This window comes from Haemaphysalis longicornis, unplaced genomic scaffold (genome assembly GCF_048455015.1).
Source record: "Haemaphysalis longicornis isolate Haplotype H1 unplaced genomic scaffold, Haemaphysalis longicornis Haplotype H1 scaffold_9, whole genome shotgun sequence".
Lineage (NCBI taxonomy): Eukaryota > Metazoa > Arthropoda > Arachnida > Ixodida > Ixodidae > Haemaphysalis > Haemaphysalis longicornis.
The window spans coordinates 145,262,432-145,285,905 of record NW_027526460.1 but is presented as its reverse complement, the minus strand read 5'-3'; the positions used below and the strand labels follow the sequence as shown (position 1 = coordinate 145,285,905).

The window sequence follows — 23,474 nt, the reverse complement described above, 5'->3', positions numbered from 1 at the left end:
TCCTGTCGTGTTAATATACGAGCTGGCGCGTGCGCAGTCTAATCAAGAACGCTTTTTTTCTTCGCCAGGGAGGGCTACGAGGCGTCGTCTGGATGGACTGCATGCAGCTTGTCATTATATTAATCGCCCCAATAGCCCTTATTGCGAATATTTCAGTGGACTTTTTATCTGCCAGCTCACCTATCCAGCCACTGACTGAATTCAACGCCAAAAAATACTTTGCTGAGTAAGTCCTCAAATTTTGTCGCATTGTTAATCGATTGAGACGGTGATACTATTTGTTACGTCTCGCTCCTGCAAAATTAATTGACGAAAGATGCGCTTCCAGCAGTTGTTTATTGCTGAAACGTCGCATGCAGTTAAGCATTTTCTGGCAGCAACCACTTTTCGTAAAATTAGGGGGGCAGAGGTTGCGTCACAAGGCTATGCCACTAAATATTGCTTCCACAATGTAAGCTTTACCTAAATGGTTAGCCGCTCGCAGTTTAACACTTGTCAAAGAGGCCCTGTTCATCCTTAATGAACATGCCGGTTTGACCAGAGCTGTGAAAGGGCTTCCGATTACACCACAAAAGCCGTAGTTTGTCCATTAATCAGAGAATTTGTAGGCCGCGGCAGCCAATTGGCGCCTGGTATGGGCGACGGCGCAAAAAACTATTAAGAATAGTTGGAAATTAAGAATAGTTGGAAGTTGGTGGGAATAAAATCTGTGTCCTCTTGAATTTGAATTTAGCGCGCATGTCGGCGGCAGTTTCGCTCCATGGTTCTAGCTTACGCGAAAAGAAATTCGCTAATGGCTAACTGCACTCAAATTTTTGTCAACATAAAAATAACGTCATCTAATAGCACGTATAAAAGAGTGAAAACTACGAAACACTGCGTTTCAAACAGGAACGCAGGACACGCAAGCGGCTTTTGAAGATTGGCGTTTTCGGGACCGAGACTGGAAGAAAACGCAGCCATTACCGGCTGCCGGAGGTTACCTTCGGGAAGGAACGGACGCGGGTGTGCCAGTGTCAGCGGCCGCTTGCAGTAGCCCTAAAATGCGCGTGGTAGCGTCGCGTTTACCTCTGTTATTTCTACAGAAGTACTTCCGGTAACATGTCGCCAAGAAAAATGAAGTTAAGGGAAAGTCCGACATCGCGGTGCTATCAACCGAGATTAAAATGGCAGTTGTAGTACCTGCCGGGGTTGCAGTCCTTGGCACTGTGAGTCCAGGTCCAGACTTGTCAAGCTCTTTGCTTGCATGATGTCGAAAATCAGCTTTTGGTAGCCGGAGCCTTGGCAATTACTCCGTTTTTTGTGTGTTTTTTTTACAGGAACGAACCGTGCACAGGTGTCAAATATTTATAATTTCCTTTTCCTTTGCATTTGGGAGCAGACCGCTTTGCGAATATTCGTTCAGCAACTTTCATCTCGCTTCATATCAAGGATCAAAAGTTGTAAAATAGGTTTGCGACCGTATGAACAAGACTCTTGAACACGACGCGAAGGGTTTTTTCCTTCTTACGACTATGTAGGCTTCCAATACACGCTCATATCTACGAAGCCCTTTCTACCGCTGCCTTCCAAGAAATGAGACATCACCACAGTCCAGGCTTCCCGTCTACAAGGAATTTTAACCTCTCCCAGGGGTGGACAAAATAATGCCGAGACCGCAAAAAGAAATGCCTTTTATCACACAATAATACAGAAGGGAGAAATGTCCAAATTGAATTGGGTCACTGACTATTAGTTGACCAACGAAAATAACAATGAGGAATGTGTGTGCACCATACCTGTGATTGGAACTGACCGCTTTACGTCTATTGCCGCCTAGCTGGAACCAGGAGCTTCCTTCCTGATGACAGCGCTATTATGGGTTCATCTGCACCTGAAAACAGCAACTTGGAAACTGCGCAAGCTTCGATGACCGGCTCATCAGCCGACCAGCGGGGCGAGTACCGGCACGGCGGAGGCTATATAAGCAACTCTACGAGCGTCAGGCTGACCGGCGGAGCAAGCCGACCGAACGAGTGCCGTTAATTCGGCTCTTCACTTTGGACTTTCGTAGAAATATGCCAAGCCAGGAACCGTCCACCACTGGGTGACAGCGCTATCCTGGGTTCATCTGCACCTGAAAACAGTGACTTGGAAACTGCGCAAGCTCGGATGACCGGCTGATCAGCCGACCAGCGGGACGAGTACTGGGACGGCGGAGGCTATATAAGCAGCTCTACGAGTGTCAGGCTTCGCACACCGGCGGGGCAAGCCGACCGAACGGGCGCCGTTAATTCGGCTCTTCACTTTCGCCTTTCGTAGGCGGGTGGTTGTTTGTTTAACTGCTTCGTGGCCGCTTCATTGCAGCTACTTAGCTGTTTTTGCTGTTTCTGCTTTGCCCCGCTGGTCGGCACGGCCTTAATTCAACATGTCTGATGATAAGAACGTGTTTTGCCTTGCGTGTCATAAGAATTTTGCCGAAGGAACTAGTTCGATGAAATGTGGGGAAAGTGGCAATGTATACCATTGTGGCAAGTGTTCCGGCGTTACGAAGAATAAGCTGAGGGCTATGAGTGCTGAGGACTGTGAAGCATGGAGATGTACAACTTGTCAAGCGTTCGCGGGGCGACAGTCACGTGGAGTGATCGATGATAGCTGGACACCTCAGGCCACCCAGATAGATGCGAACGACGCGCTGAAGTTGCTCGTGCAGCAGGGGGCAGAATCTCTTGCGAGAATAACAAAGATGTTGGAGAGAATAGTAGTGATTGAAACGCAGCTCAGCGCTCAAAGCACCAAGCAGGAAAATATCCAGGAAACTCTGGAAGAGCAAAACAAAACTCTTGGAGGCTTTGAAGCGTCGGTCAAATTTTTATCTCAAACATTTGATGCGGTCTCAATCACACTCGGTGCACAAGAAAAGGCAATCACCGAACTAAGTTTGCAAGTATGCAGTCTTCAGGCTCAGATGAAAATTAAGGAAAAAGAGAATAAATAGTTTAGGACAGCTCTCAGCGACGTGAAGCAGGACTCCAGACGGAAAAACTTTGAGGTGCATGGAGTCGCCGTCACAGACAAGGAAGATCTCATAAGTGTTCTAGGGGAAATAGCTGAAAAACCAGAGGTGTCCACATCCACTGTCGATAGCGTTGAAGCTGTGCACAGGATAAGGTGAAAAGATGGTAAGATACCGGCTATCCTTGTCAGATTTCGGGACAGGACAGTCTGCGACACTTGGGCAGCGAAGAGAACCAAACTCAGGGAAGATGACATTTTTTGTGAATGAAAACCTAACGCAGTACGTTAGACAGTTGATGTGGGCTACGAAACTGAAAGAAGGTGAAATATCTTACAAGTTTGCGTGGACACTAACTGGCAAGGTCTTCCTGAGGGAGAAGGAAAGAAAGCCTGCCATTCAAATAAAGTCTGAGGAAGACCTAATGCAGCTGTAATGGCTACACGTACATTACAAAATTTGAATGAATGGAACTTCTTTACTGAAGGTGTAATGGTCCAAGAAAAGCGTTGCAAGCATCTTGAATTGCTTCATGTAAATATTAACAGCCTTTGAAAACACTCGAACGAACTATTCGTTCATCTTGCCGAAAAACAGCAAAAGCAGATTGACATATTTGTATTAACTGAGACTAACTTTGATGAAACGTCGTGTATAACGTATAAAATACCTGGTTATGACTCATACCAGTATTGCCGCGAGGGTACACGGAATGGTGGAATATTAGTATTTGTGAACAAAGAACTAAATTCTGACTAACTGAGCATTCAACAAACAGAAGCAGAAATTCTAGCAATGAAAATATCGTCGAAAGAGAATATGTTTGTACTGTCGGCGGTATATCGACCACGTCCAAGTGAAGCTCGCGAATTTCTAAATGAGCTGGAATCATTAATGAAAAAGTTCGATTACGCAACAAACCTTATAATTACTGGAGACATCAACATTGACACATTCCAGAAGAGTATCTTGATATACTATCGCAGTTCTCATTAGATAACGTAATTTCGGGAGTGACTAGAGAAGATCACCTAAAAGACCCGAAAACAAGGTCTTGTATTGGTCATATTATGTGTAGGAAAAATTATCTAACGCCGGTACCTGGCATCATAGCAAAAAAAATGACGGATGACTTCTATATTACGGTAGCCTTACTAGAGGACTGCGCTACAGAAGTCGTTGAATGTGAATTGAATTTGAATTTATAATATTTCCAATGGTGTGAAATACATACAAGTTAGTATACAGAGAAGGGTCCCATAGTCAACAGACTGCAACAGGACCCTTGATTAATTAATACGAAATAAAGAATACACAAAAAACAGCAAAACAAAAAAAAACAGTAACTAACAGCAATGAACACAGCTTAGGCAGCGCTAAAGTAGAATAAAAAAAGTGAAGAAATCGGTGAAACAAAAATGCGAGAATAAATACGTGTTGCACATTGCTAGCCCAATACTAATTCAAACAAGGTAAAAAGGTTGACAGCAAAAAATACATTAAGTATACACTTGCATTACATATACAATCTAGCTGAACTCAGAAAACTTGGGCAATGAAATGAACAATATCATAGCAATAGAGATAATGGAAACAATACATTCATCGATTCAACAAAAACGTTTTAGCAGGTGTTTGAAGGAAAAGAATGATGATGAAGATTTTAGTTCTGCCGAAAGACTATTCCAGAATGAGATAGCTGAAAAAGCGGATGTCATCTGACCATAGTTAAACTTTTTAAACTGGGAAACAGCGCTCTAAACGAGGACAGAGAAGAAGAAGACACAGACACTAGCCCTGACTATCAACTGAGCAATATTTTATTGCTTGCGGAAATATAAAGGAAGCATACAATGACGTCACACGCGTGAAAAAGAAAAAGAAAAAGGAAAACACAAACAAACTACAGGCGCATCTGCTATGCCAAGGTAATTCAAAATTACATGTTCAAGTACACAAGTTCTTGAATCTGGAATTGAACACAAGTACACCAGTACACAAGTTTAGGACAGCTGTCAACGACGTGGAGCAGTACACCAGACGGAAAAACATTGAGGTGCATGGAGTCGCGGTCACAGACAAGGAAGATCTTATAAGTGTTCTAGGGGAAATTGCTGAAAACCTAGAGGTGTCCACATCCACTGGCGATAGCGTTGAAGCTGTGCACAGGATAACATTTTTTAAGTGCGAATGCACTTCTTAAGCGAGCCTGAAGCGTACGCCGCCGTAGTCCACATAGCAATAGCTGCGGGTGCGCGCGCTCCTCGTCTTCCTTGGCAACGGGGGGAGATGGGCGCCCGCTGCCTGGCCGCTGACATGGCACATACCCACGTGGGGGATTGGCCAGGAATCTCCTCGTCTTCCTTGGCAACGGGGGGAGATGGGCGCGCGCTGCCTGGCCGCTGACAAGGCACATACCCACGTGGGGGATTGGCCAGGAATAGGGCGTGAGAAGGGCTAATGCACCCGCCTAAAGGAGTACTGACACGAAATTTCAAATCTGAGATCCGCTCTAGCAATCACGTACAACGACAACACAAATAGATGTCTGTGAATAAATGCATCTTTCTTTCTTTGTGGTTGTGTGTGTGTGTGTGTGATCTCTCTTTGGCGAACATTACCGAACCGCGCAAATTCAACTCGTGCATTCGCACTTTCACATTCTTCCCCTCGGGGAAATGCGGGGAATTTTTTTTTTCAAAATCTTGAACCAGTACACAAGTTCAAGATGACAAAGCACGCGAAGCGCTTCGTGGCGTGCCGCGACAGCGTTGTGTACGAGGTGCCCCTAGCATGTGGTCGTGTGTATGTGGGGCAGACCGGGCGTTGCCTGAACGAGCGCCTAAGGGAGCATGCGTACTCCCTTAAGACCGGCACAAGAAGCAACTTGGCAACGCACTGCAAGGCCTGCAAGGCCTGGAAGTGCTTCCCGCGTTTGGAAGAAACTAAGATACTCAAGAGGTTCCGCGACACACGCGCACGCCATATCTACGAGGCGTGGCAGATCGCCAGCGTGGCGAAGAATGTGTGAGCACCCCTTCCGTAGCTTTGTATCAGAAAGAACTTGTGTACTTGAACATGTAATTTTGAGTTATCTTGGCATAGCAGATGCGCCTGTAGTTTGTTTGTGTTCTTCTTTTTCTTTTTCTTTTTCACGCGTGTGACGTCATTGTATTCTTCCTTTATATTTCCGCAAGCAATAAAATATTGCTCAGTTGATAGTCAGCGCTAGTGTCTGGGTCTTCTTCTTCGCTGTCCTCGTTTAAAGCGCTGTTTCCCAGTTTAAATATGAACCAACTAGCCCAAACCCAAACTTTAGTTTGACCATAGTTCGTACGGGCTATGGGTATTAAGTTATTTTCGTTGGCTGCAAATCTGGTGGAGTTGTTAATTTGTAATAGTTGCCTGTCAATAAATTCGTACAATACATTATTAGCACGCAGTTGAAACAAAAGCGTGGCTATGTCGTAATAGAATAAATTTTTAACCGATAAGACATTATTCGGTTGAAGCAAAATACAGGCGTTAGCACGGAATGAGCTGTTAGTAATGATACGAAGAGCCTGATTTTGAATATGTTGTAACGGTGCCAGATGACAATCATAATTGTTACCCCATGCCACAATACCATATGTGATATGACTATGAACGAAAGCAAAATAAAGAGACATAAGAGCTTCGCGTGAAAAAATGGGCGGGATTTTATGAGCTCGAATGAGTTAGTGACACACAGTGCACAAAAATAATTGATAGTAAATTATACAAAAATATGTACAAGAATACGGCTGGATGAAACTGATAACATCTGATTATATAAAAACATATGATCTTGTAATGAAGAAATATAAAACAATTTAGGCAAATTCGACAAAGACTGTAAAGATTAAGTAGAGCAAAGCTGAGAATAAATAGATTGATGATGAAATCTTGGAAGTGTTACTTGAACGATAAAGCCTGGGAAAAACTAGACAAAAGCGCGACGATTCAGTCCTAAAAGCGGAGTTACGTACTCTTTGTAATTAGGAGACAGCGAAAGTTAGATTAGCGAGACGGAAGTATTTAGAAGAAACGTTTGAGCAGGCAAAAGGAAACCACAAAAAACTCTGGAATTCTCTAATGACCCTATTGGGAGGAATGAATATGAAAGCAGACACGATAATACAACAAGGATTTGGCAATATGAACGACTGAACAACTCTCTTGGATACGTTCAATTCCGGATTTGTGGAAGCTCCAACGAAGTTAAGGGCACAAATTATTACATCACAGCTCGACACATCTAAGCGTCCGAGTATTATGAACACAGCTATATTACCAGAAATAACACCAAACGATCTATTGTGGCGACTATATCTCCCCATAAGCCCACAGGTTTTGGTGCCTTAAGGCCAGGCAATATTAGGGAAAATATTGTGGAAATATTAGGGAAAATATTAGGGAAAATATTAGGGAAAATTAACTTTATTCTGTTATTACTTTCATCATAATGAAATTTACACATCTTGGCAATTTCCAGATCTCATGAAAATTGCTGTAGTGCGTCCAATACATAAACAAGGTTCGAAAAGCGATCCAGATAATTACGGACCCATTTCACATTTATCTGTCCTATCACACATGAAGGAAAAAGATATCTTGAAAATTATGGTGAAGTTTTGCACAAAATATTCAAATCTTTCAAAGACTCAGTTCGGGTTTCCTAAAAACAAAAGTACCATTTCCCTCCTTGAAGAATTTGTAATGTAGTTACTGCAGCTTTGGGCAGTAATCTAATAGCGTTAGTTTTATTTCTTGATATGAATAAAGCATTTGACACAGTTGATCATGTAATACTTATTAATAAGCTGTAGCTAATGAGATTTAGGGGAAAGTTTGCCGATTTCTTTGAAAATTATTTTAATGACAGTCAACAAGCGGTGAAAATTGATGACACTATCGGTAACAAAATGACTGTAAGGTATAGATTTCCTCAAGGCTCTACTATCGGTCCTCTACTTTTCAACATTTATAAATATGACTTAAATTCACTCTCTTTTTCGTCCGATCTGTATCAATATGCAGACGACACTGCGTTAATTTATGTGTACTTTTCGTACAAACATTCCGTCGAAGTTATACAAGATGATATAAGCAACCTAACTTATAAAACAGCGGTAGAAACAGGACTACAGAAAGGGCACACAGACAGGGCACTCAGACAGCGTATAGCGACTGGTCTGTGTGCCCTTTCTGTAGTCCTGTTTCTAGCGCTGTTTTATAAGTCTGTTATGTACCAACTGGCCCGCCTTCAATCTGTATAAGCAAGATGTTTACTCGGATGTCAACAAACTATATATTCGTAAACCAAACAAAAACGAAAATCATGTGTAACAGAAGCCCTTACCAAGTACTCTGTCCAAGCCTCGATATTTTTCTATTCGTAAACCCAACAAAAACCAAAATCATGTGTAACAGAAGCCCTTACAAAATACTCTGTCCAAACCTCCATATTTTTCTACACAAAAGAGACTTCGAAAACTGTTCTTTCTCACCGTTAATGTATGTTAAGCATATAAAGTACCTAGGTATTTACATTGATGATCATTTAAACTTGGACGAACAAATTACGCAAATATGTAAAAAACTGAGGGCTCTGTCGGCATGTATGGGACGGTTTGGGACGGTTGCAACATGCAAACCCGATACCAAGTATATCAGTCTTTAGCTGAAAGTGTTATTCGATATGGAATAACAAGATATGGCATGTGTGCTGCTACCAGGCAAATGAAAATAAATAACATTCTTCACAGGATATCCAAGAACATAGCGCATTGAACACGATTGCATGACTTTAAAACTACCGAGGTAATGAATAAATTACAGCTGCTAAATTTTTACCAACTATGCAGCTATAATATCCTGACTACTCAATATTATGACACCGAATATAAATCACCCAGGAAAAGAGACCGTTTACTGAGACAAACCGAGCGATACCACATGCCACGTGTTTTTACAATTTATGGAAAAAGAAATATATATAAATAACATTCTTCACAGGATATCCAAGAACATAGCGCATGGAACACGATTGCATGACTTTAAAACTACCGAGGTAATGAATGAATTACAGATGCTAAATTTTTATCATTTATGCAGCTATAATATCCTGACTACTCGATATTATGACACCGAATGTAAATCACCCAGGAAAAGAGACCGTTTACTGAGACAAACCGAGCGATACCACATGCCACGTGTTTTTACAAATTATGGAAAGAGAAACCGTTAATATTATGTGACGTTTTTGTTTAATACCCTTCCTTTGGAACTAACTAACATATTCAGCCTAAAAAATGTAAAGAACACTACAAAGAAATGGTGCCTTCTCTCTTCATAACATCCTAGGACACATATCGCGTAGATGACAAGGGACTGTGATTTTAAGTGCGAATGCACTTTATAAGCAACCCCAAACCATCCACCGCCGGCGGCGGTGGCGGCGACGGCGGCGTCCGCAGTGCTCCTCTATATTTAAAAAAGAAACAGCATCCGGCGCCAGGTTTCGATCCGAGGACTTTGCGGCCGCAGCGCGACGCTCTACCGACCAAGCCACGGACGCGACGCTGATATCAGTGTTAGTGACGCGCCTTATATCTTTAACGCATTCAAACTACGTCGTCAGCGGCGTGCGTTGGCGACTCAGCGGCGTTATAGCGGCTTGATAACTGCGTGGTGTACACGTGATACTACAAACCCGATGGAAGAGATGGAAGAGAAGGCGGCGAGGCGGTGGGCTGCGAGGGCCGAGCGCAAGCGCCGCAAGCGGGCCGACAACCGTGCATTCGCACTTTCACATTCTCCCCCTCGGGGAAATGCAGGGGAATTTTTTTATTGACGCGTGTACAAAAATGCATTGTTGTGTACTGCCTTCGATATTACGCTCTATATTTCCGTTCCTTGTCTTTTTTTCCTGTTTTCTCTTTGTTTTAACTTTTTTATTGTTTTTCTTTCTTCTCGTTTTTTTTTTCTTCAACCGTACCAGTCCAGTACGCGTTTATCTTCATGATACCGCTTGTCTTTTTTTGTCACGTTCCTTACATCTTTTTATACGTCAATGGCTGCTTTCCATCGCAATCCTTTCTTTTTTTACGTTTTGTTTTATCCCTTTCCACAAAAAGTACCACTACTGCCCGTCTGGTCGGGTGCTGCTGTTCTGCCTGCCTTCGCCCTAGCATTGCGTGCTTAGGAAGGCAAGGAAACCCTTTTACCACTATGATGTGCAATAAACTATCGATCTATCTTAGATGTTTCCAGGCTTGAAAATGTTATCGCTAGCACATCCCCACCTCGTATAATTGGCGGAGACTTCAACTCACACAACTAAATTTGGGGAAGTGCACACACCAATCGCCGCGGAGCAAGGCATGCTGAGCTGCTCATAAAACGTGGCTTGAACCAGTAAATGATGGTAGCGCCGCTTAACTAAAAATTTCAACAGTCAGCAGATGCATCGATCTTTCATTTGCCTCAAACAGCTTCATCCAAAAGTTTACTTGGTGTACTGACCTTAAAACGAGAGGCAGTGATCACTTCCCCAATTTTAGTATTATACCAAGATGTGTCTGCGTCACAGCGCGAAACCAACTTAAGCGCACAGACAAGGAAGCAGTGTTGTACGGAACGGCGTGACAAAGAACGGCATTCCTGGAACTAGTTCCTTTTTGGAGGAACAAAGGAATGCCACCGTTTCACTAGGTGTCGGTAGAACTGTAACGGTAACTGGTTAGGTTTATGAAGGAACGGCAGGAATGGAGTTCCTCCTGAAAACGATACATTGCTATGATTTAACCGTTTTTGATACCAAGGCTCGAATACAACAATCTACAGGTCGTTACTGTGTTTTTGCTTCCTACAAGCTGTCCAATTCGCCCCCGCCCTTCAGCGGAACGTGCTTCCTCGTAAGTCAAAGGCTGAAGAATAACCACGCAGCGGGCCGCAGCTTGTGCTTGCTTTCATGCCGGTCGAGCTAACGCGGCGTTCGATGGGTCAATAGCGCATTCGCGAGAATGCTTTGTGCCTTTCATAGGGCATCCTCAATTTACAAGTCCTGGACGGTCCGCAGGCAGTCCGAGGAATGCGTGAGGACCGGAAGTCCCATAGGAATGCACGGAAAGATCGAGCGCCGGATCGCGTCTGGGGCAGTCCGGAGACAATCCGGGACTTATAATCGAGGAGGCCCATAGTTTGTCTGGAGAGGGCAGGAAAGGTTGTCTAAGTCCGAGCGGCGCTAAAGGTCAATGTGAAACCACCGTATCTGTATATTATCAGGTGTAACTAACGCATTAGCGCGCGCGAGGCGCGGGTGCGTTGCTGTCGGGGGAGTGGCGCTCGCTGTGAGATCATTCGAAGGATCACGGGCTATAAATACTGCTCGGAGCGCCGCAGTGCCTCGGGATGCCGTACTGCTCGAAGTTCCGTGCACGCAGTTCCTCACCTGACATCGATCTGGCGGGAATGAGTCGACGGGAGAGCCAAGTCCTTTTGTATTGCACGCGTCCTGTTGACAAAGGACAGGAATTTCGTCATTGTTGGACGTAATTTCATAGCGTGCTGTATGGCCAATAACTGAGAAAGACCGCCCGAACGTATACGGCCAGCGTTTAGAGTTGCTTTAGTGTGCAGTTTACAACGTGTGCTTTGATTTTTTCTAGTATCAATCTTTTTTTACACACGTGAATAAGCTCCGCGTTATTTACTGTGCTTTTCCCTTATGCATAGTTCTAACCACAGCAACTAATTTGTGCGTCGCGTCCACATATTTTGCCATCCTTGCTTGTTTCCTTTATCTACTACCCTGATTGTGTTCGGTATACTTTGCAATTCTTGCGCGTAGATTTCATGTGTGACTACCCTGCTGACTTTATTTTTTTCTTGTTATCGTCTTCTGACTTAAACTTGTATGGCGAACCTCATAGCCGTTATTTCTTCTGCTCTGTTTTGTCAATCGCAAATTTGTGCTGTATGATGCGCAGAGCTTAGCTTTTGTAACCCCCTTACTCATTTCCCTGCAAACGGCCTGTAAGGTATTTTAAATACACTGCAATATTGAATAACCATTCATAAACGCCTATGTATCGTTCCTTTCGGCACACTTTCAATGGCAAGAGGTTTAATTATGTTCCTGCGTGTAACTTCCTATTTGCACATTAGAAGCGAATTTGTAAGGCCGTAGTGGAAAGTGCAAATGCGTTTCACCCATAGTAAACAAGCAGCAAAAACTGCAGTTAGGCATGTCTGGAGCTTGTCTCGTGCTTCCTTAAAAAAAAATTCGGCTAGGAGCGTTTCTGTGGATTCTTTTTATCTCCAGATAATTTGCTGCCGGTGGTGTTCCTATTCGTATAATATACTTAGGTCGGTGTGAACTTTAAATTTCTCACTTTATTTCATCTCATAATTATCCGACACCATATTTAAATTAAAAAAAAAATTAAATATAACTTTAATGTAACGACATGTTCCAATGTTCGAAAAGAAACTGGCACGAGTTCGTTTCTTATTAAAGGAACTTGTAACGGGAACTCGTTTCAAAATTTGGAAGGAACGAGGAACGAGGTTTCGTTCATGTTTTAGAGGAATGTGCACAACACTGCTGGGTAGCTTTCAAAAAACCGCTTCGACGTGGAGATAGCCGCCGCCACTTCCGACGGCGACCTAATACCAATCATGACGTGTTGTATAAAGGAGTCCTCGAGAGTCGTACGGGAGCGCCTCGCTGTGAAAACTGATGCAGAATACGAAAGGCTGCGTGCGATTCGTAGGCGCTCTGAAAGGGAAGCTCGCCGTACTAAATATTTAGAGGAATGAGGTAGGCCCTATTGCGTCGACAACGGTGGCGTGACTTCTGTTCTAAATTGGGCCGCCGGCCTCTCTCTCGGATATGGCAAGTCATAAAGGGCATGCGCAACGACAACCAGCAGCTCAATCCATTCTGGGCACTGTCATTACACGAGGGAATTTCCCAAAAATAAGCTGGTGAACAGTATTGTAGGCTCCTGTCTACCATTTCTATGCCTGAAGTGTCCTCTGTAGGTGTTTCTGACACAGTGCCACCAGCCTCCGTACCTGCCATGGACCTTCTATTTTCTATAGGCGAGAGGAATGCGGAAATGTCAAACGTCAAGAAAAGCTCTTCTCCTGGTTGCGACGGCAAAACATAGGTGGTTTCACACCTTTCTCATCATTCCCGCTTACGCCGTCTGGAGTATTATAACTCGACGTGGCTACGGAGTACTTTGCCTGCAGAATGGAAAAGAGCCACACTTACAGCACTCCTAAAACATGGAAAACAGCAAACATGTTAGCACTCTTTCCGACCCATAGTTCTACTTTGCAAAAGTAGAGCTATGGGACAAAAAATATGACCAAAATCATTAGAAAAATGATCTTGGATTGGAAAATGATTGGAAAAGAACGACTTGGTACGTGGAAAGCCGGAATCCTTATCTACCGGAAGTGAAGGGGTTTCGAGAAAAACATAATGGCTCTCGTTGCATCCCTAGAAGACGAATTACACCACGCACACATACCAACAGTGAGTTAACTGGACAAAGTAGGAATTGAATTCGGTGTCTCATACAGCCATTCTAGGGTCCCTTGCTGCGATTGGTCTTGGTGGAAGACGGTATGCATGTATATGCAGCTACTTGGATTGGCAAGAGCTTTTCATGAGCAAACCCGAAGGCCCTACGTCATGTTTCAGTATATTGAAAGGGGTACCTCAAGGAGTGGTTTTGAGTCCTGTGTTATTCAAAATTACTGTAATCAACCTAAAACATTTGCTTCCTCCTGGTGTGAAGGTCGCAATTTACGCCGAGGAAATCTGCATTTGGAGTGCAGCAAGCTCTCGCCTAAATACACAAAAGTGGCTCCAGAAAACTCTAAAAATATACCTGAATGCCTTGCACGGAAGGGCCTCCGCCTCTCACATGAGAAGATTGTTGTCATGGCATTCACCCGCAAGCGGATGACTCAGCACCCATTATTCCTTTGGGGGTCGTTGCCTGCATTATGTCCGCACTAAAAGATACCTTTCGATAACCATGCATCAAAACCTTCTCCCGGAACCCTGAGGTTGGGAGACTACTTACTCGCATTTCCTCGGTAGCGCAAGTCATAGGGTACCTTGCCGGAAGTCAATGCGGCAGTGGCTGTCAATGATGGGTGCTTCTCTACAAGGCTTATATCGATGGCTTGCTGCGTTACAGCCTGCCTGTTTTGCAGCGGCTGTCGAACACACGCAAAAAGCAGCTTGTTGGGGCGAGACATATTTGCCTGCACACCTGCCTTGTCCTCCCTAGGGGCTGTTCCTGCGCTGGTACTATGGCAAGAGGCTGGTTGCATGCCCTTAGAGTCTCTTCGGCTGCAGGAGACATTCCGAATATACCTGAGGTATCGATTGCCCACAACTAATCTTTTGACCCCTGTTGTACAGCGTAACGAAAGTTCCAGCTTCGTAGAGATGATAAACTCTAATTACATATCTGTACCATCCCAAGCGTGACTAACCATGCCGTCTGATTTCCCCCATGGACTCTCTCCCCTGTGTGCATAAACCTTAACATTCCTGGTGTCAACTCAAGCAAACTCTTCCTGAAATCTGCCTCCTTCAGATCACGCTTCCCCACGTCAGTGGCCGTTATTCACATGTGGCCCACATTTTATGGACAATTCATTTACACCTAACAGTAGTTCATCTGGCGTCTACGTTTCGTCAACCCGCCAAGTGCTGTCCTGCCGCCTTGAACGTGAAAGCTCATTCCCGTCGGCCGAGCTTTATTCAGTTAAGCAAGCCTTCCACTACATTCCTCTTCAACCATCACCGGAATGGGCTGTATTTGTGGATTCGAAGACAGCGCTGCAAACCCTACGGCAAGCCGGTTGCTTCAGCCTTCCCGACCATGTATGCCGCGACGTAACCTACCGGCACCATCTAGCCTACATTACTGGGAAACGTGTGACCTTACAATGGATACCCGCACATTTTGGCATTGTCGGCAACGGGAAAGCCGATGGGGCGGCTCACAGAGGGCTACAACTGTGCAATGTAATAAAAATTTTTTTACAAAGTACCAGGGTGCAGCTCTAGCAAAGCAGCTTGCCTTAGAAGGACGAAACCACCTCTGGTCTTTTCCCAAAACTCACCACCACTTACTGTACCATATATACTCCGACCTGAGAATGAGGCTTACAGAGCTAAACCCACGTCGACTTGAGACGCTCTACTATCAGTTGCGCCTCAGCGCAACCCTTAAGAACTACTACCGACATCGCTTCGGCAAACCACAAACCCTTATTGTGATAACGGTGGTTTGCCCGGGACTTTTCAAGGGATCCTATTAGAGTGTCCGGCGTACAACCACGATATGAAGCACTTCGCCAAGAAGATCGAGTGCCTCAACGACGGACTTTTATCATTGAGAGCTCTTCTTGGACCATGGTCATCTCTATTATCCCAGCGAAGAGTATTAGATGCACTGTTTGATTATTTACACTATATCGGTGTCGCAGAGACAATGTAGAACTATACATCCTCATCTTGTGAGGCTACCTGGACTTTTACGTGACCCACGGAACACCCCATGTTAACTTAATTTTTACCTCTTCCTTTTTCCCTCTCTTCCTTTCTGCTTTCTTTAGGGCCTTTATTCCATTAACCCGTCCCCGCAGAGTAGCATGTAGGCGAATACATGCCAGAAGACCTCTGTGCTGCCTTCTAAAAAAGAGCTCTCTCTCTCTCTCCCTCTCTTTCTTCTAGAAGCACACAAGGATGTAAGAATGAAGTAAAGGCGCTTTGTGCACAGACATTGCATATGATGGGTTTAGCCAACCACCACATTTTGTAGAAATCATAAGAAAATTGTCTTTCACATTTGAGCCCATAATTAAGGGAATACGCGGGAGCATCCAGAGCACAAACTTACTAAAAATTCCTGATTTAAAACATAGCTGACGAACAATATCTGACAGGAATTAAATGTGAAGCAAAAATAATGAAAGTAGTCTTTCAGACAGGGTTCAGAATTCTAGAGGAACTTCAAATAAATTTCAATACCACAAGAAGACAGGCGAGATTACCATGTACACGGCAAGGTGCAACTTAGCCAATTAGGCCACGGTGGTGGAAGTTACCAAAAACGTTTTGGGAAGGAATCGCTTCTGGACGCAGCCCGTCCCACTAATTTACCTCACAGGCAAGACAAACAAGGATCTGAAGATGACCTTTTTTCTGCTATGGTTAGCCAGACAAGAGGTAGCAGCAACAGGATGGCTTGCACACTCTGCGAGTTATGCATATGATGAAGCTGGGAAACTACTGGCAGGCCAATTTCAAAGTAATAATTGTAGAGGATCTGGATATGGATCACCTCTTGAGCTGGGAGACAGTAAGCATGCTCAAGAAATTCGTAAAATCTGCAAACTTCAGCTGAGGGTGCAGGTAACACGTTCTGATTCCAATTATTGAATGCACACCAAGGGAGCTTTGCACCAACGTTTGAAAAAGCAGTCCTGCTGGACCTATATTTTTTTGAAGCTGAACGGAGCCATAAATTATATCACGTCCACAGCAGTCAGAACCCAAAGCAGCACAAGTGTAATGTGTGCGGAGAGCTGGAACATTTCCGGTAATTTTGACAGGGAAAACACAGCATTCACAGGTAAGGATGGATGTGCAAGCACACAAAGCCAGACAGCTGCGGAGAACATTTTATGAAAATGAAACAGGATAAGAAGTGAGTACATCTCTGTGAGACAGCTTGAGCAAAACTCTTCTACAGTGTACAGATTGTTTTTTTTGCAATTGAAATTTATTTACCAAGAAGGGAATACATTTCGATTTGCAATACATTATCTGGGCCGATAGCAACCTTGCTAGTTCTAGTATCTGTTCTAGTGCAATACAAGTGCGCCAGGTGCGCCAACAAACAAATGTTCGCTTAATAGGTTTTCACTCATTTAGTTGAGTTCAGGGTAAAAGAGGACAGTGTACTTTTCTGGCTAGAAAAATAGGCTATACGTTTTGTTGTCGTCCGTTGAAGTAGTTGGGCCCTTCAGTGTTTCAGCGTTTCTGGTTTGTTCGTTGGTAAATTAACTATTCTACATTAAGGAAGAATATTTGTAAAACAACAATCGTACGTTCACATACCCGAATGCATTATAAGGCAAATTTCCAATAGAAAGCTCCGACACGTATTTTTTCCGCCTTCCGTTCAGTAAGATCGCCGTCAGTCAGTGTTGTAGGGACAGTGTAATGTTAAGTTCAGACTACCGACGCAAAACCCGTAACGGCATCTATGGACTTAAGAAAATGACATGTCCCGCAGTTCGGTTGGCTGGAACGTGAAATGACGTCAATTTTTAAAGAAATTACGACAGTTGCGACAACAGTCTGAACCCAGCCTAAGCCCGCACGGCATGGCCACCGGGGTATGCCGGCAGGAGAACCGGGTCAGCCGACGCCCAAATGAAAAATGGACGATCAGAATGAGGCTGTCGTTCTTCTTGATGTACCATCTGGGGTCACACACTTACCGTAAATGACGAACGCACTTAGGGCTCTTAATTATACAGTTAATTTCGTCCACACCACTGCCGAGAACTGTTAGTTCGCCTGTAGAGCCGCAGACACGACCTACCATATTTAGTGTGTATTCTTGTTAAGGTGTCCGCCTAACCCGTCTTTTGGCTCTGTCAGCATGACACGACTCACTACAGGATCACACCATTTTGCCTAGGGATCTCAAATTCTTTTAGCCACATGCAAGAGGTAAGGATAATTTATTTTGTGAGCAATAGCCGTTTCGGGCCATCGCGGTCATTCCTATCGGATGAAATTAGGAGGCTAACCTTAGTTTTCCGACCCCCGCCTCCACTGGAGCCTCCGGTCAGCGGAGATTCTTGATGTCGATTTCCCCGTGCGTAAAGCAATGCGCAGTCCTTCCCTCAGCCGAGTGGAAGGAACAAATTGAGGGAAAGAGGGACTCAGAACACGGCCCTAAATCTTTTTACAGCCCGTAAACGTAGTACACACTGTTTGTGACCGAAATACAGCTGGGGTAGTTACTTTGGCAGAATATTCGAGAAAATAGCGTGAAGTCTACGGTAACGGCAGACGAGGTTGGTATAACAATGACAAATAGGCACTGCTTTTCGTTTCTCCTCGTTTTCTCGCTTTCTTAAACACCCCACATAGCGCCCCGTGCACTTCAGGCTGTGTTGCCAATATACTAAAGAAGATATTTGCGCCTGATGACTTAGAAAGTCGTAGTAAGCCTCACAAAACACCGAAAACAAAACTTGACCCTCGTCGTATCATACCGACACAAGAATTCATAGCACGATTTTTTGTCATGAACCAAAAATATTGCGCATAAAAGAATAAGTTACGTAACACGCAGCGTTTTTCTGCCGTTCTGAATAGACGCGCTATTGACGTCCAAGCTCCCATATTATTTTGGGATTTCGACTCGTGTAGATTTCCGCATATTTTTGCCGGAGCTCGTAAACAATTTAACCTCTTTTTGTGAAGCGCTCAGCCCTTCGACAATCTCAAAGTTTGACCGTATTTCTTTTTATTCTATTTTTTTTTGCACTAGCTTCAGCCTGGACGTTACAAAAGAGGAAACTTTCTGGTCCTGCTTTTTGGGTGCTTCCGCAATGACCTTGTACAGGCTCTGTTTTGACCAAGTCGTCGTCCAAAGACAGCTTGCGTGCCGAACAATACAAGAAGCGAAAAGGTATGAAAACAATAAACGTCTTTTTCTCGTTGGGCACACTACAAATGGTTGCCTAAAATTTTATTATCGCCAACAATTTAGAGAGAAAGAGAGAGAGAGAGAGAGAGAGAGAGAGAGAGAGAGAGAGAGAGAGAGAGAGAGAGAGAAAGAGAGAATGCATTTAATGATAAAAGCCAGGTTAGCCGATCCATATCACTTAGCATGCTACGCCATTAGAATGAACGAAAACATGAGGGTCTGTGAGCTTGAATAAATAAATAAATAAAGAAATAAATAAATAAATAAAGATAAATATATAAATAAATAAATAAATAAATAAATAAATAAATAACAAAATAAGAAAAAACGAGGTGCTGCGGACGAGGTGCTTCCTCCCTCTTGCTGAGCCCAGGAGGCATTTTGAAGCTGCATTTAGGGTCAATTATATGCAGAGGCGTGTACTGACGTTCCTTGTCGGTACAAATGCACCGCTGTTTTCTCCAGGCAATCGAATGTACGAGGGTTGCCGCATCCTTTCTTGTAAAAGGAACGGGCAGCGGTGGAACAGACAGGTTGTGGGCCGATGAGGCTGCAGTATCATCTGCAACATTTCCGGCGACTCCGCAGTGAGCAGGAAGCCATTGCAGTTCGACGCTGTGCCGCTGTTGTGTTGCTTGGAGGTGCAGATGATGTATCTCCCATGTCATCTGGTCTTTCGGTAGTGACCCTAAGTATACTAGAGTGGACCGGGAATCAGTAAAAAAAGCCCATTTAGTGGGTCACTGCTTTAAGATGTAGTGAAAAGCAGCCCGCAGCCCAGCCAGCTCCGTAGCCATCGTTGACGTCTTGTGGCTAAGTGCGTCCAAATGGTGGTTCGCGACGATGGAATCCAAATCCCAACCGCCGAAGAGGTACCTGTCACTGATCTGTCCGTGTACACATGAGTATGGGCTCTTTGGTAAGTTATAATGAGCTCCGAGGAAAAAATTTCAAAGCTGGCGCCGGCATGGGTGCTTTTCGCTGGAAGCCAGAAACAGTGGTGGTGATTTTCATGGGACGGAACATCCACCGTGGGTGAAGAAATGGGGCTGGGACCGGGAAATGTGAAGGATTCATTTAAACCATTGATCTCACGGGATTCCTAGATTCATAGATTGCCGCTAGGCAGTGAAGAACTACCAACTGCCCAGAAAGTTTTTGGGTAGCGTAATGCTCAACGGGAAAAGAGTAGAGTGCTGTATAGTCAGCTGCTACATTTTCAGCTATCCTTCAGTTCAAATTTTTAATTGTTCTGTCTATCAAGTAACATTTATACAATCTATTCAGTTAAAGAATACAGAAACTAGGCTAAGGGAAGTGCAAACGATGACACGCAATTTTTAATGGCGGGTCATTTTGAACATTCCCACAGGCCTTAATCGTGGAAGAAATTGTGCTCTTGTTCTATAACTGTACTCGAGGGAATGCTTATAAAATTGCTACATTTATCATCAAATATATACGCTTCCACTGTATAATGTCGACATACGGTTCAGTGAGTCTGGTGATTTATTGAAGTATTAGAGAATTGTAAAATGTAGCCGGAATATCAGTAGCGACTTCCACCTTGCTTAGAGCAACGTCGTTGGGAGAATGGATCGCGCGTCAGGAATCATTATGTTATTCCTTATTCTGGACACTAATATCCCATTTCTGAACTTAACGATGTTACGGGGACTGTACAATTTGGTTGAACATTTTAATTATGATACGATTGAGATCCACAGACTTTCTTGTAAGAAAAGGCGAGCGTAACTCTTCCCAATGAGCTTTTTAACGTCGCTTGGAGACTCCTGGATAAAACAAAGGCGGGTACTTTCGAGCAAATCAAAGTTTCTTAACAAATTAATGTTTTGCCTACCTGGCCTGTTCGGATGCGCCCTTATATTGGTGAACCTGCCAAACGTAGTAAAGTCATGCTCGCCTTATTAAGTTAAAATACCAGTTCAGTCTCTGAAGAGTCCAGAAATAATCTTGAACTGGTTAAGTATGTATTCTCTATTGTTGTATTTGCTTCCACTTACGCAATATCTTTGCTTCGCAGAGGCTGTTCCTCCTGGCAAAATGCAATATGCAAATGTTCTTTTACTCATCAGAAAGGAAGACAACAACAATATCATTTTGTCACAGTGCTTGAACGCTCCGCCTATTTCTTAAGGTATTTCGGAAAATCTTGTTCAAAAGGAGCATATAATTCCCAGAAAAGTTTCAGGTGATACTTCACCTCATTACGGCTACAGATAAAATGCGGCAAAATTCGGAGTTTTCTACCTTTGCGCAGCATTCTTATTCCGCTCGTCTTTACTGGCATTCTTTACATAGACAGAATTGCCTATGACAAGAAGCATGCGTTGGAGTATGTTATTATTTTTAGATTTTTCTATGTTTTGTTTTGCCATATGTTGACGTTAATTGATTTTGATTTGATTGTACGGTGTAACGCGCCGACGCAACGCAGGAAATGAGGTGTGCCGTAGTGGAGGGCTCCGGATTAATTTTGACCACCTGGGGATCTTTAACGTGTGCCTAAATCTCTTACACACGGGCGTTTTTGCTTTTCGCCTCAATTAGAAAAGCGGCCGCCACGGTCGGGAATAGAACCCGCGTCCTCGTGCTCAGAAGCAGAACGCCTTAGCCACTAGCCACCACGGCGAGTCACATTATTGAAGCGATTAACTGCTGTGACTTCGGTGACTATATATTTATAAACCGATTCACGGAGCAATGCACAGTTGGTCCATTTTACCAATTTTTCAGCCGCGCTTCACGGTTTCTATTTTTGTTCTCATTTTGTAAGGAAGATGCTTATGATGCAGAGCTTCCATTGCGTTAGCTCTATTCTATCGCTCTTAATTGTCCTGTTTTCTCTGTATGTTGGGTTGTTCAAAATGCAGTACGAAGAATTATCTCCATTTCTGGGAGCCTGAAAATGGATCGATAAGAAGAATGCCGACTTTCTCGAACGAAAAAGAGGAATCTGGTTTTGGCTCTAGCTAACCAGGTGAAATGCTCGTGGAGTGCCTGTAGCGCTGGCATTGGAGCTGGACCCGACGTTTGGACTTCCCGAGTTGGACTTCCCGACGTGTTTTTTGCCAAAGGAGTCACTCTTGGGTGCGGTGCAGAGTTCGTATTACACCCATGTAACCCGAAGTAGGCTGTACATGCATACTGCGTAAAAGTGATGCTCGTATGTACGTTGGTACGACCAGATGGTATCTTGCGCATCAAGGCTTGTGATTGCTCCTATAAAGCAGCCGGTTGTGAAAGGAGTAGTACCTCAGAGCCAACCTGTATCGCTGAGTAGCACTGATGAGGGGTTGAAGGCCCGGGTTCTTTCGCTGCTCCGTTAGAAATGTCGTATGGTCTGGAAACGTCGGGTCCACATCTGTTGAAGATTCGTAAAAATTGTCTCCTTCACAGTTACTTTGCGTAACAGGAAGTGGGAAAGGGGAGTGAGGATCCGAAGGCCGAAGGCTGCATTTGGAAGTTGCCACAAAATCGTACTGTTAAAGTCTTAGAGCGCATTTGCTAGTCGACCATTCGGGTTACGGAGCCCAACCAGCCAGCAGAGTGCGTAGTGTTCAGTGACAATTCAAAAGAGGCGGCCATGTACGCATGAAAGAAATTTGGTGTTTGCAAAGATCACAGACAAGCATTCTTGCTCAATTGATGTGTAATTTCCCTCACCCTTACTAATGCAGCGGCTGGCGTAAGCGATCACGTGCTGTGCTTATACTGCGGCAAGTCCAATGCTGCTAGCGCCTGCATGCATTTTTGGTAGGAGCACGGGGAGCATGGTGCCGAAGCATGGGTTCCGATGTCAAAAGAAATCTCAACTGACCGAACGTGGCTTCGCATTCGGGTGTTTATGTTAAGAGAACATTGTTCGGCAATATGCCTGTCAGACGAGACGTAAGGTCAGCGAAAGTAGGAACAAGGCGACAGAAGTACGAGCAAATTCTCAAGAAGCTACGGGCTTCTCGCACTGTTTCGAGTTGCTTAAAGCTCTTAACTGCTGAAACCTTTTGAGGGTCGGATCTAACGTCATCCTTGCGATAAGGTGTACAAACAGCGTCTGACGTTCACAAAGACGGCGTTTTTTTTTAAATTAAGCACCAGGCCAACGCTTTGTAGGCATTGTAGAACGGTCTCTAGGCGTGTGTTACGCTCGTCAAATGTTCGTCCGAATATCCAAACGTCGTCCAGAAAACAAAGAAAAATTTCCCACTGTAAGCCTCCCTGAATCGTGTCCATGAATTGTTCAAATGTCCCTGATACGTTGCAGATGCCGAAAGGCGTGTCTTTGAATACGAAAACACCGTGCGGAGTAACTAAAGCGTTTTTTTCTCGTTTTTTTTTGTGCTTTGGGTCCTTCAGTATCTGCCAATAACCGAATTCCAGTGTCTATGGTGTGAGAAGTGCGGAAGGCCGGAAGTGTCGTCTTGGAATCATGTTGTGCAAAGTAGAAGATAGCTACAAGTTTTCAGAGGACATCGACCAATACATCACGTTCAGTTGATGCGAGGGGTTTGGCCACCATAATACAAGCTTGTTGTCCAATATATCAATGTCGGTAAAAGCAGCTTCATGGTGTCTCAAGATACTAACTAAAGCTGTCTCCTTCTCCTCATACTTTGTAAGTTTCCTACCTTGCGGTAGCACGATACTTGGAGCTGACCAGTTGA

At 44.1% G+C, this 23,474-nt stretch overlaps 1 protein-coding gene across 1 annotated transcript in view; it reads left to right on the top strand.

Annotated features, from left to right (window-relative positions):
• The window catches only part of LOC144152256 (sodium/iodide cotransporter-like), a 121,018-nt gene that overhangs the window by 69,120 nt on the left and 28,424 nt on the right, over positions 1-23,474 (top strand). The window contains exons 6-7 of the mRNA XM_077683488.1: positions 69-226; positions 18,631-18,771. Coding sequence (XP_077539614.1) covers positions 69-226; positions 18,631-18,771 — 299 coding nt within the window. The remainder of the gene's footprint in view (positions 1-68; positions 227-18,630; positions 18,772-23,474) is intronic.